This window comes from Cricetulus griseus, chromosome 2 (assembly GCF_003668045.3).
Source record: "Cricetulus griseus strain 17A/GY chromosome 2, alternate assembly CriGri-PICRH-1.0, whole genome shotgun sequence".
In the NCBI taxonomy this organism is placed as follows: Eukaryota; Metazoa; Chordata; class Mammalia; order Rodentia; family Cricetidae; genus Cricetulus; species Cricetulus griseus.
This window is the reverse complement of record NC_048595.1, coordinates 237,258,907-237,277,516: the sequence shown is the minus strand read 5'-3', so window position 1 is coordinate 237,277,516 and position 18,610 is coordinate 237,258,907. Positions and strand designations below refer to the sequence as shown.

The window sequence follows — 18,610 nt, the reverse complement described above, 5'->3', positions numbered from 1 at the left end:
CCTTTCTTTGGATGGGATGTTTGTATGTTCATGTGCTAGTGTGTATGTGAGTGTGTATGCCTGTGTCTGCATGCGGGAGACAAGAACATCCTTAATAGCCATTTCTCAGGCATTGTCCACTATTTCATTTCTTTTCTCCTTTTCCTTTTTCTTCCTTTGAGTCGGAGCCTCTTACCAGCCTGGAGCTCACCAAGTAGACAGACCATTAAGCCCCAAGGATGTAGCTGTCTCTGCCTCCTAGTACTCACATTGGAAGTATATGCTACCACTTGCAACTCTTTTTTAGCTTAGGTTCTGGAAGATTTTAAGTCTAGTTATCATGCTTGTGAGGCAATTCTTTTACTGACTGGACAGTCACTCCAGCATGAAAGGCTTTGATCTAGACTGTGACATAATTGGATTTGTGATGTACTATACTTTTCCTGGACATGAATTTGAAGCTGTGCCTGGTGCCTCATAAATATAGTTCCAGCATTCTGAAGGCTGAAGCAGGAGAACAAAATGGGTTATGGCTAGAACAGCCTGCCTTAACTCCCTTCTCACACCAGACAGAAGAATATTTGAAAATTTGCATTCCCACATAATTAAAAAATAATAGAAATAAATCTTAAAAATCAAGGATCAGAAAAATGGGTGAGAGAGGTGGCATGCAGAAGCAAACTTCTCCCTCATTTTCTCATCTTCCTTTTAAGATTTATTTCTGTTATTTTGAGAGAGAGAGAGAGAGAGAGAGAGAGAGAGAGAGAGAGAGAGAGAGAGAGAACGAGTGCACTGGAAGAGTCAGATCCCCTGAGGTGGAATTAACAGGTGGTGTCAGCCAACTGACATACATGAGAGCAGATGGATCTCGGGTACTCTACAAGAGCAGTTTGTGTTCTTGATTGCTGAGCCTTCCCTCCATCCCCAGTTTTGCTCCTTAAATTGTTATTTACAGTATGTTACAGATTTTCTCTGAGTCTCTCTGTCCTAAACTGTGGTTCCTGCCCTTCTCTGGGAGGAGGGAGTACCGTGCACCAAGCTGCACTTCTGGACTGACTCTGGATAGCTCCCTCTTTGACATTGGTATTAAATCTGGCATCTCTCACTTCTGAGTCTCTTCACCAAGCTTTGTCCTTTTTATTCATTGGGGTTACTAGCACACAGGCTGTGTGTCCTCTGTCACTTTTTAAACTCTTCACTTTTTGGTTTTTACTAAAGAATTGTAACAATAGTGCACCATAGAATTCTTTTTAAGGTTAAATGAAGAAATAGTATTAAAGTCGTTATAATTTTACGTCTTGCAGTATAAGCTAAACTACACAAAGTCTGATCTGTATGTTCAAATAATTTGTGTTTGCTTTTAATTCATATAATATTAATTATTGAAAACCTTTCCAAATAATGAAATAGGATTTTCTGTCGATTTCTATCTCCAGGTGGCTTCTTGTTTCATTTTGTTTTCTAAGCCTGTCTTGAGGAAAGGTTTCATTAAACACCCACTGGCCTTGATTCCTCTGCTTCACCCTCAGCAGGGTTAGGGTCACATGAGTACACCAGCACCTGGTTTTGCCTTCAGTTTAAACTAGGCTATCATGATACAACTTGGAAATGATGTGAACTTTGGAAGATGTGATTTTATTTTATTTTATATATATACAAATTTTACTTGATTTTTGTGCTTTGGGAAGTTATTTAGTCAAATGTTTAGTATTTTTAAGTTTAGACTCTTGTTTCCATATATAGGATGTTGTAATTTCCTAATTAGAACCTGGCTGCATGTATGTTACTGTCTCAGCTGTGCACTTTTCAGTGCAGGATGCACTGAGAAACTAAAGTCTTTTGAGGTAGATGTCATGCGTGTTCTTCATCCCAGTACTCGTAAGGCAGAGTCTGAGGACTGTGAGGTTACATGGTGGAGCTGACTCACAACTACCCATTCCCTCTGATAGCCCCCCTGGCAAAAAAGGTCTATGTTATTAACCATAGAGATTTAGTGTTTATATTCAGTATTTTCTGAGTCATTTATGTTTCATTTACAATGAGTCATGTCCCTCCCTTATTTTAGGTTGGACAGTTGGCTTTTAAAGGAATGAAGAGACTCAATCGAATCCAGTCGATAGTATTTGAGACTGCCTACAACACCAATGAGAACATGCTGATTTGTGCTCCTACCGGAGCTGGGAAGACAAACATTGCAATGCTCACAGTTTTGCATGAAATCCGACAACACTTTCAACAAGGAGTTATTAAAAAGAATGAGTTTAAGGTAGGAGATTACTAATCAGACAATAGATTTTGTTTGTTTGTTTAAGTTACAGAAGTTAAAATAAGCCTTCAGTTCTACAAAAAAAAAACCTATGAATTCTTGAAAATATATATTATAGTGGAAATCATATCCAAAATGTTGCATGACTGACTTCTTTCCTCTAAAGGCAGTCCTGTTTCTGCTTTGAAAATCCCATTATCCTTGGGGTAAGGCATGAAGGTACTTTTAGCTTTGACACAGAGCCTACTTTCTAAGTAATGAAGTAGTGTAAACAAATTCCATTTTCCTTTTATTGAAAGGACAATATTTATTTATTTAAATAACTATGTGCTTAATCTACCAAAGATAAGTACATTCCATATATCATCAACATTTTTCACAGGAAGTAGCTAGAATGGGCCAATGTGAAATAAATTGTGTTGTAATTTTTGCTCATTCATCATGCTAGTGTTTCTTTGGTACAGATTGTGTATGTTGCTCCAATGAAAGCCTTGGCAGCTGAAATGACAAATTACTTCAGCAAACGTCTAGATCCACTGGGCATTGTTGTGAAAGAATTGACTGGAGATATGCAGTTGTCAAAAAGTGAAATTTTACGAACTCAGGTATGTTTTTGACCCACATCTTTTTGTGATGTTAATTTAAGGTAATGAAAATTATACAACATAATTTTAAGAAGCTATTAACACATAATAGTAACATAGCATAACAGACTTATTTATCTGCACTAAAGACAATTTTAAATGTTGCCTTAATAGCCTTTGGTAGCCTTTTTTGTGTGTGTGATTCTTACCATGTTTTGAGTATTATTTCCAAGTATAGAGTTTATGTCTCTTGACAGTTTTTACAACATTAGGGAATGAGAATCTGGGTAAGATTGTAGTTGAATTTTAAGAGGAAGTTATCACACTAGACTTTTAGCCTATTTGTTAGTGATAACATATAAGAAGAAATTGTAGACATTTTTTTTCAAAAGAGATTTTATTAGATAAAGTAAATAACAGAGATATTCACCGTTTAGTTTCTATTTGTAAAGATTGTGCATTATGACCTAGTAGGAAAAATACATTTGGGACTATAACCAGGTTAATATTGATAGTTGCAATATATAGGCAAGGTAATATTTATAGTGTTTTAAAAAAGAAAAATAGTGATAATCCAATATTAATGGGGCAGTTCAGGAGATTACAAGAAATTAAAGTAGACAACATGTGACAGTGTATGGATGCTGAATTAAATATTTATTGGAAAGTAAGTTACTCAGGTCTGCTATACAAAAGTACCAAAAAATTGTGGGTGTAGTAAAAGAACAGAATTTTATTCCCTAGAAAAGGTGCTGTGTGAGAGTTAATTTCTTCTGAAGCTATAAAAGAATATGTGTTCCATGTCTCTTGGGTTCTCCTAGCTTTCAGGCTAGGAGATGACTACACGGTCATCTCTACTTTTGCTGTCTTCCCATGGTTTATTTTCTTTATGGGTTCTTTTCCTTATTTGTTTTCAGGTTTTGTTTTTTGTTTCGTTTTGTTTTTAATTTATTCTTACCAGGATAATTTTCTCTCAAGAATCTCACCTAATTAAAGTCCTGTTTTCTAATTCAGGTTGCACTTATAGGCTAAATGTTTATACATGCTCCACCTTCCAATTCATAGTTTAAAGCCCCAGGGTACAGTGTAATGCTGTTTGGAAGTGTGCCTTTTGGGAGTTCATTAGGTTTAGGTTAGTTCAGAAAGGCAGGATACTCATGATGAGATTAGTGCCTTTAAGAGATTAAGAGATTACCTAGATCACTTTTTTTCTTTTTCCCCCTATCAAGGAAGGTCACAAAGTTTACAGTGAGAAGACAGCTATGTAGCAAGCCAGAAAGTTAGGATTCAAGAGATATTAAATTTTGACACCTTGATGTTGACTGTCTGTCCTCCAAATCTGTCAGAAATAAATGTCTATTGTTTAGATTACCACTTTGTGGTATGTTGTATTCCAGCATCCCTAGCTATGGCCACAGTTTACTGAAGTTGCTAGCTGCACACAGACATTTCTCATAATCCACTTCAGTGGGTATGCCAAGTTTTCTGAAATACATGATGAAGATGGAAAAATCAAATTTCAGCTAAATACTTTTTTAGAACTAATAGAGTCTAGTGCTTTATAATCTGTACTTATATCATTATAGTAATAATTCTTAAGTTTGCCTATCATGTGTTCTAGTGAAAAAAATAAGTATACTCATAGGATTTGTTTTTAATGCGGTAGAAGTATTAAGGAAAGTTTAAATTCCTAGGGATGCAAGACTACTGAATATTTACACTTGATTAAGTATTCCTTAAAACCAGTGCTTTCTAGGATTTTTAAATGACTTTAGGAATGTATACTTAAGGGAATTAGAACAATCCTATATGTAGTTTAATTCAAATATATAAAATAAATAATAACCAAAGAAGGATGGGTACAATTTAGAAACGTTTTATCAATATTTCTTCAAATATTATTTCTGCCCTTTATGTGGGTCTTTTCATTCTGGTATCCTAACTTATATATGGTAGAGTGCTTTATATTTTTCTGTACTTGACTGGAATTCTGTTTATGTTTACGCATTTTTCTTTTAGTTCTTAAAATTTAGTAGTAGCTTTACATTCCCACATTCTTTGATATGTTTAAGATTGTTTTGTGTTACCTCTAGGAATATTTTGCTATCTTATTTTTAAGTTGTTCATACTTCTTATCCATTAGTGACATTTCTTTCAGTTCTTTATGAAATTGTCTCTTTGTATTTATACCATGTACATTAAAGGAATTACTAAATATTAGATATGCCTTGACTAGACTCAAATTTTTACTGTCTTCTTCTCTCAGTGGGTCATATCACTTTGCATCATTGAGTTATTTATTTGAGATCTTTCTGATTTTGTTTTTAATGTGAGCATAACTATCGATTGACCTCTTAGAACTCTCCTTGTATTCATGAGAGCATGGTATATTGTGCTCTTATTCTCATTTGATTCTAGGAACCTTTCAAATTTTATCCTGACTTCTGTTTAGTCTACAAATATTTGTATAGCTTTCTGATTTATTTTGCTATTGATTTCTAGTTTTACTTCATTGTGGTCTGATAGGAAGGCAAGGAATTATTTAAATTTTTTTGTGTTTATAAGATGTTCTTTGTGCCCTAAAATGTGGTCATTTTTACAGAATGTGTATTTCCTGTCTGTTGGGTGGAATGCTCTATAAATATCTATTTTTCTGTGATGTAATGTAACTCTGAGGTTTGCTCGCTATTTATTTATTTATTTATATTTTGTTTTTTGCATCCCTATAGAAATCCTCCCCCCCAGTCACCCCATCACCACCACCCTCATCCTCTCCTCCTCTTTCTCTTCAGCAAAGGGCAGGCCTCCCATGGATATCAATCAGCCATGTCTAATTTTTAATGAGGACAATGTCACATGTTATTAGCAGGCTCCTGAAGTTTCCCGTTATTATTGTGTATGGACTTTCATGGGTTTTTTACACTTCTCATTCTTTATGTTATAAAATTTAGAGTCCTGAGAGTCAGACTTTTGGGGAATGTCCTTCTGTATAAATGTTTCTGTTATTGGTTGATGAATAAAACACTGCTTGGCCAATAGCCAGTAGAGGCAGGAAGATAGGCAGGGCTAGGAGATGAGGAGAATTCTGGGAAAGGTAGACAGAGAGGTGCCGAGCAAGCCACCATGTAGAGACTGGGAGGATAGGACGTGCCAGGTATTCTCTGATAGGACCTTGTGGAAATATTTAGATTAATAGAAATGGGTTAATAATTAAGACAGAGCTAGGTAATAAGAAGCCTAGTCATCAGCCAACAGTTTATAATTAATGTAATTAATATAGCGTATCTGTGTGTTCATTTGGAGCTGAAGCAGCAGAACCTGGCAGGACAAGAAAAACTCCAGTAACAGGCATTAATACTTGAATTTGTTATACCTTGATGAATTCTTTTTATCAATATTTAGTGGCGTCTTTTCTCCTTTTATGACTAGTTTGGTTGAAGTCTGCTTTATCAGGTATGACAATGGTTACTGTACCACTTTATTCGAAGCTTCCATTTATTTCATAGTTTCATTTTCAGTTATTGACTATCATCTTGTAGGTAACTTTACTATGTGAATTCTTGGAGACAGGAGGTAGTTGAATCAAATTTTTTAATCTAGTCTGTTAGTTGTGACTTTTAATTGGTGCGTTAAATCCATTTTCCCTTCAAGATTATGATTGAGAAGGGTTTCCTGTTTATGATTTTGTTTGTTTGCTGTATTGGTTATTTGAGTAATTGCTGGTTCTTTTCTTCCTTTCCTGGTAATTTTGAATGTTTATTGCTTTGCTGTATTGAATGATTGATTCCTTCCTAAGTATCCTTTGTTCATCTGTTGCTTTCCTAGAATGTATGCTTTCTATGTTCTCCAGTCTGGAATTCCCTCCTCCTCTCCCTTCTGTTCTTCTTCTCCGTCTTCTTTGTTCTCCTCTTCCCTTCCTTTCCCCCTGCGTCTTCTTTCTCCTTTTCTTTCTCCCTCTACTTTCCTCCTCATGGTTTTGTGTGTGTGTGTGTGAGTGTGTGTGTGTGTGTGAGTGTGTGTGTGTGTGTGTGTGAGTGTGTGTGTGTGTGTGTGTGTGTGTGTGTGTGTGTGTGTGTTTGAGAGTGTGTGTATTTGAGAGAGTGTGTACATGTGTGTGAATTTTATAGAGTGCTGGCTTAATTGTCACAAAATTTCCTTTTTTCTTTAAATATTTTTTTATATTTATTTGAATAGTTATTTTTGCTGGATATAGCAGTCTTAGTTAAAAATTACTTACTTTCCATGCTCAGAATTTTTTTTCATGTTTTCCTCAGTTTTCAGGCTGCTAAAGACAGATATAATGTTATTCTGATGTTTTGCCTTGTTATGATAGTGGCATTTTACCCTTATAGTTCCTAGTGCTGTTATGTAGCTTTGTGTTTTTGCTATCTTAATTATGCTATATTCTGGAGAGGCTGTTTTCTGGCTGTATCTATTTGGGTCTCTAAGTTCTTACTCTGGTGTCTCCCTAGCATCAGGAAGTCTCTATTGTGATTTCATTGAATAGCTTCTTTAGGCTACCTGGTTTTATTTTATCTGTCCCATGAATTCCTAAGTTTGGTTCCAGATTTCTGGAAGCTTTTGGCATATTTATTTGAGGTGTTCCTCTATATATGTCTACATTATTATAATCATAATCATTATTCACCATCCCTCAGATTCATTGTTAAGTCTTGTTTGCTGATGATTCTTTTGCAGTTATTTATATATATTCGATTGATTCTTTAATATCCAGGATTTTTTTCTTTTGTTCCTTTTCAGTGTCTATTTCCTCACAGAATTTTTTTTTCTTCAATAACTTACTATACAAGTTACTGATTCTTTCAGCTTCTTGGTAGCATTCTTGCTTGCACTTTTAAACCTTTTCTTTTGATTGTCTTTTATAAATCTTGAATTCAATTTCTCACTTATTGCTGGAGGTCCTCAATTTCATTTTTGTACATTAAAACAACAAAAAAAGTAGGATCTTACGATCTTTTCTGGCATTCCACTGTCACATTATCTTGGTTTTGGGCATTGTACTGACAAGTTGTCAGAGTGTAGTGTTCTCTTGTGTTTTGTGTTTGTTTACTGTATTTTGTGAGTCTTTCGGGGATATTTATGTCCTCCAGTTTATAATCCTTGTCTGCCACTCTTTGTTTTGTTTCATGTGCCCTACTGGTGTTTTCAGTTAGAATTATAGATAGGGCAATGGAAGGATGGGATGAGAGCTGGATATGATAGGATGGTTTGTAAATGGAGTTCATAATTGGTGTAGATAATAAAAAGCCAGAGTCAGATATAGAGAGAAATGCTCAGAGATCAGAGAGAAGGAGCGAGCCACAGCACACCTTACCTCCTAGGCATCTCAGCAGAGACGAGAGGGATTTCGTGCTTCTCCCTGCTTATATCCTGTTTCTGCCCAGCTATGTCACTCCCTCTCTATCTGTACAGACCTCCAGACCACTGTGGTTAGCTAGTGGCAAGTTCCATTCTCAGACCGCTAGACAGGCTTTATTTGTTCAAGAAAGATATCACCACAATGTTGGCAGTTGTCTGTAGATGGTTTGATAGAAACCTTAGTTAGTGTCAACTCCAAAGAAGATAATAGCCCCTTGTTTGTATTTTTTAGAAGATTTGTAGATAGAGATTCTAGAGTTCTGGTTGGAAAAATGCAGTGTGTTTATATAAAGAAGTGAAGGGGAGATAGGGTAGGAGAGAATGAATGGGGGGAGTATATGGTTTGGAAGAATCAACAATAGAGAAAATAGTATTAGGTTTAGAGAAGAAGGTGAGGGGAAAAAAAAAAAAGTTTTCCAAGAGGATACAAGTGGTATCAGTTGAACATTTAAGATACAAGTGTGTACATACTAAGAGAAAAATTTATAAGTTAAAGATGAAGCAAGTATCTATATACATAAACTAGAAAATAAAAAGCTAAAAATTTTATAAGCACAAGTGAGCAGTACACTAAGTAGCTATTTTCTTCTCAGTTAGTATTTCTCTTGGTGAGAGGGAGCCCAACAGTCCTCACTACCTTTCTTCTGTCTGTCTGGACACTGACCCACATTCCACTCTCTAGTCTTCCTGTGATGCCTGTAACTCCTCAACAGTACAGCCAGATGGTGGGTGTTGGAGACATCTTGTTACAGTGTCCCCTGGCACACTTGTGCTCTCTCTATTTCTGACCATGTACTGCTTGTGGTTCTGAAGGGTCTCTTGCTCCACTGGTGTAGGATTATGTGCAGTGAGATTTGTCCAACTTTATGATGCGTAGAGCTGTGATGTGGGTACCTGAACCCTGTTCTCCTTTACAGGTGATATCTGTGGGATGATCAGCTGCTCTAGGGTACTGAGGTCCTCCTGAAGGAAGTTTTGTTGCCATGGACCTTGGTCAGGTCTCTTGCTCCTCTAGATTATGCCTGGGGCTGGGACTTGTACACATTGTGAATCTTTAAATGTCAGATTTCCTTCTCTTTTCTGACACTGGCCTAAGGTCGACTATTCTGGCTTGGACTTCTGTTAGTGCACCATTGCCTTGCTTGGTTCTGGGGTCTTTTAGGGCACTTTTCTCTGTGGCTGCTGGGTACTTCGAGTTGGGTTTTAGCATCAGCTTTGTCTACAGCTTCCTGGCCTTGTGAGACTGTGATTGTGTTCCCTAGGTAAGCTCCACACTCAGCAATTCCAATTAAACAAAGTCTTAAAATGTCCCTGTCATATGTCCTAGTATCGTTGGTATAGATAATTTGGAAATATATTTTTTAAATGGGAACACAGCTTAGTCTCATTTGAAAATTTTGGTCATGCTCCTCTCATCACAGTGGTCCATTTGCTTACAAACTTAAATTGCTTATTTACTTTGTACTGGATTTATCCCAGTTACCTTGTGAGTTAAAATCATGTATACATTAAGTATGATGTGAGGTTCTATTTTGTGGTTCACCTTGGTTAGTCAGGCTAAGTACCAGTTACATTTATTGCTGTTTGAATGTAAATCTTCCTTTTGTAAGATAGAATTACACTTATTGTCAGAGGGAGCTGTCAATGTAAGCAGTAGATTTATCCATCTGTTTATCTATTCTTTCTGTTTGACTAAAAATTCAGTTTTGTGGAACTGAAAACCTCAATTTATCATTGGTTGCAATATTTGATCTAGTTTTTCATTATTCTAGATTGCTGTTTATCCTAAGCTTCTTTTATCATATACATGGTGTTTGTTCCTGACACCACTGAAAGCCTCAGTCTGTCTGCCATTGACTGAAATGCTTGATTTAATTTGTTTTGTAAACTATATATATGTTTATTCTAAGCGCTGCTTATTAATATTCATAGTTCAGTGTTGCCATTAACCCCACTGAGAACACTGGGCAGATGCTTCAGAATATGGACTGCTCCTGACATATAGTAGCTAAGTGAGGTGTTTATTTTAGCCTGTGTTCTGACAGTTTTCCTTGAAAGGGCTTTGATTTGACCAGCTTTGTTTGTTGAGATGGATGAGATGAGATAATTGCAAGTTTTAAAAAACGTTTGAGAGAAAGATTATGAAGCTCATGGCTTTAATTGTTCCCCTTTTGTATAAACTGAGAATGTCTTCATTTCATCTGCTGTATTCTTGAAGAACATTTTTGCTAGCTGCACACTTAGGAGTTTTCAGTATTTTTCCTAACATGCCATTATAAACCTGTTTTGTTCTTCTTTGACCTTCCTATTTCCTGAAGAGAAAATTGGCTCTGTTCAGATTGTTGTGTTTATGTATGCTGTACCCCTTGGCTGTTCTCATGGTTCTTTCCTAACGTTTAGTTTGTGGAAGTTGATGATGGTTTGTTACTTACTGATTTTCTTCAATTTACCATGTGATGTTGGTGTCTAATTTCTAGGCATCTATATTCATTAAATTTGGGGGGTTTTGAGCCATTTTCTCTTCAACTCACTGCTCTCTCTCTTCATTCTTGGGGCAAAAGACTGTTCACTCTTTAGCTGTTGTCCAGTCAGATCCTAGGATAGATATTTATTTAGTATGAATATTTTTCTCTGTTGTTGACATTGTATCACTTCTGTTGGTCTTTCTCTGGTATCATTAATTCTTCCCTTATTAGACTTTTCTACTGAACCTTTTCAGAGACTTTATAACTTAAGTTATTATAATATTTTCAAGTCTAAATTTTGCATTCAGTTTTTCTTTTTTCTTTGCTATGCTTTTTTTCCTTTTTTTTTTTTTTTTCCTTCTTCAGTTGTGAAGGATGTTTAAATGTATTCCTTTCAGGGTTTTTAAATTGTTTGAAAAGTTGTATTTGTGGACTGGCAAAACATCTCAGTTTGTAAAGGCCCTTTCCTCCAAACCTGATGACTTGAGATTAATCCTTAGAGCCTAAATTGTATGAGGAGACAACTTGATACCACAGATTGTCCTCTGGGCGAGGTATGGATACTGTGGTGTGCTTACGCACACACACATGCACACTCATCACTCATGCATGCATACACACAAAGGAAGTAAAAAAAAAAAGTCTTGTCCAGCATCTTTTTCATGCCATTGTTAGCATCTTCAGTAGGTCTCTTCTCATTTGAGTCTAGATTTTTCCCTGCCTCTTGATAAGCATGTTATTTTGTTGATGCTAGATTTCAGTTTCTGTCACTTACTTTGCTGCTTATTGCTTCTCATATGGGTTGGTTGTCAAGGACTCCATATGTATAGCCAGGCCCTCAGTGTCAGTGTCAATACTTACAAATTTGAGCAAGGGAAACTTTTCCTCTCTGTTTGTTTGACTTGCTGTTTTGAAGACTTCTGTAGGCGGCTGCCTCCTCTTTGATTGGTGCTGATTTGCTTAGTGTTGTTGCTGCTTGGGGAGTGAGTGCCATATCCACTCACATTCTGAGCTTTTCCTCCAGTTTAGGCTTTATGGGAGATAAAGAGTTCATGTCATGTCTGTCCTTGTGTTTGCAGTACACTTCCTTATTCCTAGTTTTCATTGTCTGCTGGTGTCTGTTCTATGCATTTTGCACAGTGCTGTTAGATATAATAGGCAATAAAATATGGAATGTGACAGTCCATCTTGTTCAGCCATAGACTTAGATTTTAAGACACTAACCTCTACTATTTGTTTTTAGTAGTTGAGTTTTCCTTGAAATCCTAGTTTTATCCCAATTTTATAAACCCTGTTTGTATATCTTCTAATAGACTTAATGCTATGTTATATTTAAATCTTAAGTCCCAATAAGTATTATTTTGCTTAGTCCAGAGTATATGATGCTTTCATCTCAGCCTGTCCTAGTGACTCACAATGCTTTATCATATCATAAAGTCTTTGTTCTCTTGGAGCTATTGCTAAGCCTTAAAACTTTACAGTTATTAGTTTGTGTTATTCTACCTAAGAACTACACGTTTTAAAATTTTCATTATACTTTTATTTTGTGTGTGTATGTGTGTGTGTGAGTGTGAGTGTGTGAGCTCATTGTCTTGCACATTCTATGCAAGTGCTCTACCACTGAGTTTCCTCTCCAACCCATATTTTTACATTTTTGTAATAAAAGGTACATTATATATGCTTAATTTGTTTTAAGTTATTTAGCTTACAGACTTTTTTCTTTTTTACAGAATTACTTTGTTTTTAATTTTTTTTATAAATTTTATTTGAATTAGAAACAATCTTATTTTACATATCAATCCCAGTTCCCTCTTCCTCCCATCCTCCCATGCCCCCTCCAACACCCCATCCCATCTCCCCCCCCCCCCCCCCCCCCGTCCACTCCCCAGGGAGGGTGAGGCCTTCCTTGAGTGATCATGAAAATCTGTCAAGTCATTTGGGGCAGGGCCTAGGCCCTCTCCTGTGTATCTAGGCTAAGAAATGGGACCCCAAAGTCCGTTTGTGCACTAGGGATAGATGCATCCTGGTTCCACTGCCAGAGGCCCAAAGACTGCCCAGTGCTCCTAACTGACACCCAACGTTCAGGGGGCCTGGTTTGGTCCTATGTTGGTTCCCCAGCTTTCAGACTTGGGTCCTTGAGTTCCCACTTGTTCAGGCAGACTGTTTCTGCAGGTTTTCTCAGGATGATCTTTACCCCTTTGTTGGTCACTCCTCCCTGTCTGAAACTGGATTCGAGGAGTTTGGCTCAGTGCTTGGCTGTGGATCTCTACTTCTGCTTCCATCAGCTATTGAATGAAGGCTCTAAGATGTAATTTAAGGTAGTCATCATTCTCATTGTAGGGGAAGGGCATTTAAGGTAGCCTCTCCACTATTGCTTAGGTTTCTAGTTAGGGCCATGCTTGTGGATCTCTGTTCAATTCCCTAGTGCCAGATTTCTCTTTAACCCTGTAGTGGCTCCCTCTACCGATGATGTCTCTTTTCTTGTTCTCCGCTATTCCTCTCCCCACTCAGTCTTCCTGAGCCCTCATCTTCTTCTTCCCCTCCTCTTCTCCCCTCCTCTTAATTTTTGACTGCTCGTATATGTTTGTGGGCATGTGAATTGTAGCATAAATAATAAAAACCCAGGAACAGATATTGGGATTCAAGCTGAAGATCAGGAAAGCAAAGCAGCTCTTAGCTCTATGAAGGCTCAGCCCAAAAAGTACTATTCTGTCCTCAGTGTGATTGCAGACTGACTACTCCTGTCTCCTCCCATCTTATATTCCTCTCTAGTGCTTAAAGGCTTAAAGGCACCACCACCACCTGGCCTCTGTGACTAACTAGTGAGGCTGCTGGGATTGAGTGTGTGCTACCACTGCCTGGCTTGTATGGCTGACTAATTCGGCTAGCTTTGCACTCTTATTTCCAGGTAAGCTTTATTAGACCATAAACAAAATACCACCACAGTGCATGTGGATTCTCTGGTTACTGAAGGTTGTGAGCCTTCACCATTGGTGCTGGGATTTGAACTCTGGTCTTCTGTACATACTCCTAACTGCTGTGCCATCTCTCCAGCCCTTAGATTGATTTTTCTAATGTGAATGGGAAGCAGGAAAAAGGGTTATAAAATAATGATTATGATGTATCTCCATGTTTAGTAGGTTTTTTGAGCTTCAGCATCTCAAGCAAATAATCTACTCTAGGAGAAAGAGCACTTGTAAACACTTAAACACAGGAGTTAAAGCACTCAGCCTACTTTATTTGCAGAAAAAGAAAGGGTTGCTATTATTGGGAAATACCAGTTGTCAAACATAGCTGTAGCTAATTGAAAGTAATCATTTCAAATTTTAAATTAGTAACTGCTTTTCATTAATAGAGTCCCCAAAACAAGGGGGGAAAATCCTTAATAACTTTTTGCATTATCCTAAGAAAAGTGAACTTTTATACCTTTTAGTCTTGAAGCCTTCTTTTTGCTATTGTTCCTTTTGGGTGAGTAATTCAAAAGAACTATCTTTTTTATAAAAACATTTCTGTCTCTTCTGTAGAATTTGGACATTATGTTTTTCAGGTTAAATTTTAATTTTGGTATTATATAATATATATAGAATTTTTGAGAAATGAATTTTGACACTTTCACATGATATGTATAGTTACATTCTGATTGCATTTCCCCTTCACACTCCTATTTGTCTTCTTCATTTCTAGATGATTTTCTCACATTTATACTTTTGTGTGTGAGTGTGTGTGTGTGTGTGTTCCACTGAGTTAACAGAGCCAGTCATGAACTTTGGGTTTGGAACTATATCCATTGGAGCCTAGTTGGTTACACAATTGAAAACAATTACTACACCTCCCTCAGAATATATCAGTAGCTAGTTCAGCAGAGAGGAATAGGGCTCTATTTAAGCTACAGATTTAGAAATCCAACATAGGCTGGCCTTATCTATTCAACTTCTGATGATATTTCATGGTGGATGCTTTAACACTAAGTGATGATTTTATGATTCCGGATCAGTCAAACAGCAGAGAAGACTCTCCTAAGGAAGACAGACTCTTTATCATTGTTTTTCATTTTTCCAACATAATAATTAATTTTTGATTATTTGGGAATTTCACAGTGCACCCTGATCACGCTCCTTTCCCATTCCTCCCAGATCCACTCTCCTACCCTGTAACCTTCGTCCAAAAAATTAAGAAAAAAATGTACCAAGTACAATTTGTGTTGCCCATAAGTATATGGAGTATAAGTATAAGTATTGGAGTATGGTCAAACTCCCACTGGCTAGCCCCCTTTTCTCACAATTGTAAGAAACTAACTAAGGTTCCTGAGAACTACATTTGTCTCTTCAAAGAAAATGGCTCAGTGAATGAATTACCTTGCACTGAGTTCTATTTATTAAAGTTTCATTCTCTTATTTACCACATAAAGTTCTGGGTGGCTAGACCTGAGCACCTGGAGATAATACTTCTGATTCTCTAGCTATCTCTCAATCTAGTGAAGTTAACACCTAAAATTCACCATCACAGACCTTTGTTGAAAAGGCTGACTTTTCTCCTGTTGTATTGTTAGATCACTTCTATTAGAAGTGAATTCATTTGGTACCTGTGACCCTGTTTCTGTATTCCATTCTGTTCCATTGATTTTTTTATGTTTATCTTACATCAATAACACACTCTGGTATAAATGTTATTATAAGGTTATTAATAACTATATTAATAGTTAATTTAGTTAATAGATAATTAAGGCTGTTAATAACTATTTAATGTCACTAAATCATTATATATCAGTCTTCAATCTTTTTTGAAGTTACTGATAAGTTTTAAGTTCCCGGTTATTGGAAATCCACCACCACTGATGTAATGAGCCAATCAAACCAGCTTTAATAAATCCAAGTTTAATAAACCTCAATTAATAAATCCAGGTTTAAACCCTGTCTCAGAAAACCAAAAAAGTAAAAAGAAAAAATTTAAATAAATCCAGGTTTAATGAACAGAGCAAAGCAACTCCTGGGTGACCCTCAGGAGGGCAAGAGAGGAATCACCTGGCAAATATCGCTGCCTATAGGTGTGGTCTTGAGCAACTCCAGAGGAGAGGCTGCCACTTGGTGCACTGAGGGTGGGGTTTACAGAAGGCAGCTCCAGGGGAGAGTCTGCTTGAAAAAGCTCTGGAATGGGATCTTGAGCTGGAGATTCCAGACATCCCAACATTTTGGGTTATGTATGGGGCCCATCTAAACAGTTACTTTGGTTATTTCTTGTTTTCTGATTGTCAAAAGTATTTCATATAATTCTTGCTGATTTCTCTATTATAAAATGCATCCATTGATTGTTATATGATTTTTATATAATATATTTTTAAAAATGAGCTGTAAAACTATGATTTGAGAGGGTTTTAACTTTATAGTTTTCTGTTAGTTTATTCTTTTGCTATATTTGAATTCTTTGCTAACATTGATTCATTGGTAGCCCAAGCTTAAATAAATTAAAATGGGATTAAAAATGTTTGACTATTAGAGAAGAATTACATTTTAGGATTAGTACTACTTCTAGAGTATCTAATTCCTTTTAATGCTCATAATTTTTAGTTTTCCTTTTCATTTCAATGTGTATCCTTTAATCACCAAAATCTAAGAAGTACACGAATGTAAAAGGTATATTTAATCATGAATTATTAGAAATAATGGGGATTTAGCTTTTCATTGTTTTTAGTGCTAAGATAGATTAGTCCTAAAGATATATAAGTTCTATCTTTAGTCAGAAGAATTTGTGGAGTGGTAGAGGGCATAGTCTGCAGAGAGTCATTGTGGTGAAATCTTTACTATCCACTTATTAGTTGTTTTTGGTAAGATTAAAATTCTTCATTGCTGTATATTTAAAAATAATTTCAAGAATTGAAGTGACTTTTACCTGACAATTAACAGAGTTTGTATTTGTGAAGTACTTAGGTGAGACCTAAATACAAGTTTCCAGGAAAATCCATAGGAATTTGGCTTAACAAGGAGGTAATGTAAGTGGCTACATTATAAACTGTAACCTATATAAATTTTAATATCAGATGTAGAAATAATTTGTTCTGATGTTTCATTAGTCAAGAACAGTTAATATCATCATGGCATTAAGGATGACTATCTGAAAAATTATAAAATTTAACCTAATTCATCAGCTCATGTCAATTCAACTTAATTCATGTCTCAAGACTCTTTGTGGCTTTATGGATATGGCAGTCTATAGGAGATTGGCTGTTAGTTCTGTTTGTGAACCTATTAAGGGAGAAGAATAGCTAAGCAAACAATATAGTATTGTAAATGCTGAGGTAGAAGATTGGACATAGAGATGCCATAGAAGGATGTAAAAATTACTGGGGAATTACACCTTAAATACTTCTAAACATAAGCTTGGGAACCGAAGGGTACAGAGGGAAATATGTGTAAATATTTTTGTTTTTAATAAATAGGGTTATATTTTATATGATTGCATTTTGTAGGAAATGGATTACGTTTTGTTATAGTCATTTAATATCTTGCATGGATCCATTTAATTGTCATCAGAAAAACTTCATGAATGTTCACTTTTGTGTTGTATGTCCTTTACTAGAATTCTAAAATGGAGCTTCCTCCTTTTTTGAGTTCGGGTCTTGCTTTACAGTCTGTGTTCTCCTTGAATAGAATTCTCAGTTCTCCTGCTCAGTCCTCCAAATGCTTGTATTACAGATGCTTGCCACCACACCTGGTGTGTATGAGCATTTTATATCAACAAGTCTATCATTCAGAATTCCTATAGTAGTCTTTTGCTAGCTCTGCAAAATGTAGAACTTGTGCTAGGGAGGTTGCCCAATGCCGGAGGAGCTGAGCTTGCATCCCTAGTACCCACATAAAAGTCAGGTCTGTAGTCTCTGTAGTAGTGATAGTGCTGTCCTGTCGGCAGTGCGGGGAAGGGGTCAGGGCAGACTGGAGCTGATATTGTTTTCTAATGAGCTAGTACATTTAATCATCACAATAAACCTAAAATTTCGGTATTATTACAGTCCTCATTTCAAAGGGAATTTAAGTATGCTTTCATACAATATTCTACTGCATACTATGTGAAGACACAAACAACTCAGTCTAACTGCATAGTGTAGGGGAAGCTGTAGCCACGCCTTCTTAGGGGCTGGCTACAGCTTCCCCTACAATTCCCCTTTTAGTCAGTACATTTTATAATGACTACCTTGTAATGCTACAGTAATTCCGATACTTTAGATTGTATGCTTGAGTCCTTGAAGTATTTGATTCTCCTGTTCCAAAAATATTAACTTAGTTGAGGTGTTTGTAATCCTAGCACATCAGAGGCAAGGGCAGGGGATTGTAAGTTCAAGTCCAGCATTGTGTAACATTTGTTTTGTTCTCAGAGACTAGGTCATATTTATAAGTATGTGGTGTGATCTTTTGCGGCAGAATACATGAGAAATAATGGCTACATTGTAGGAGGTTGAAATGGGGAAGCATAATGTCCCTTCTTCCTTTATGATTCAGATGTTTTACATCATCATACATTTTCTAAAATAAAACTAATGAACAAGCAAGTTTCCCAAGGAACTGTGAACAGTCATCTCAATAGATTACTCTTGTAGTTGGTCAGGAAATGTTCTGGAAGATATTTATGTCACTCAGCCTGAGAAAAGAGCCTTACAGAAAACCCTGCTTTTAAACTAAGATGCCAGAATGACACACTTCATCAACAGATTCGAAGTCTGTTCTTCACCATGTACTAATTTTTCTTTTTATATCTTGTCAAGAAAGCTTAAAGCTAGATTTAATACTTAACCACACATGCTACATTGACTCATTTGGGGAATTGGCTGTTTGACTTTTTCCTTTTTAATACGTTTATTATTGTGCATGAATGTGTAGTGTATGTATATGTGCATGCAACAAGCATATATAGAAGACAGAGGAGGATGCCATGTGTCATTTTCTTTT

General features: G+C 36.4%; 1 protein-coding gene across 3 annotated transcripts in view; it reads left to right on the top strand.

Moving 5' to 3' along the window:
- The window catches only part of Ascc3 (activating signal cointegrator 1 complex subunit 3), a 321,774-nt gene that overhangs the window by 83,457 nt on the left and 219,707 nt on the right, over positions 1 to 18,610 (top strand). For all 3 annotated transcript variants that reach the window (XM_027402943.2, XM_027402942.2, XM_027402944.2), the window contains 2 exons: positions 2,045 to 2,245; positions 2,710 to 2,850. In XM_027402943.2, the coding sequence (XP_027258744.1) occupies positions 2,045 to 2,245; positions 2,710 to 2,850 (342 nt within the window). The remainder of the gene's footprint in view (positions 1 to 2,044; positions 2,246 to 2,709; positions 2,851 to 18,610) is intronic.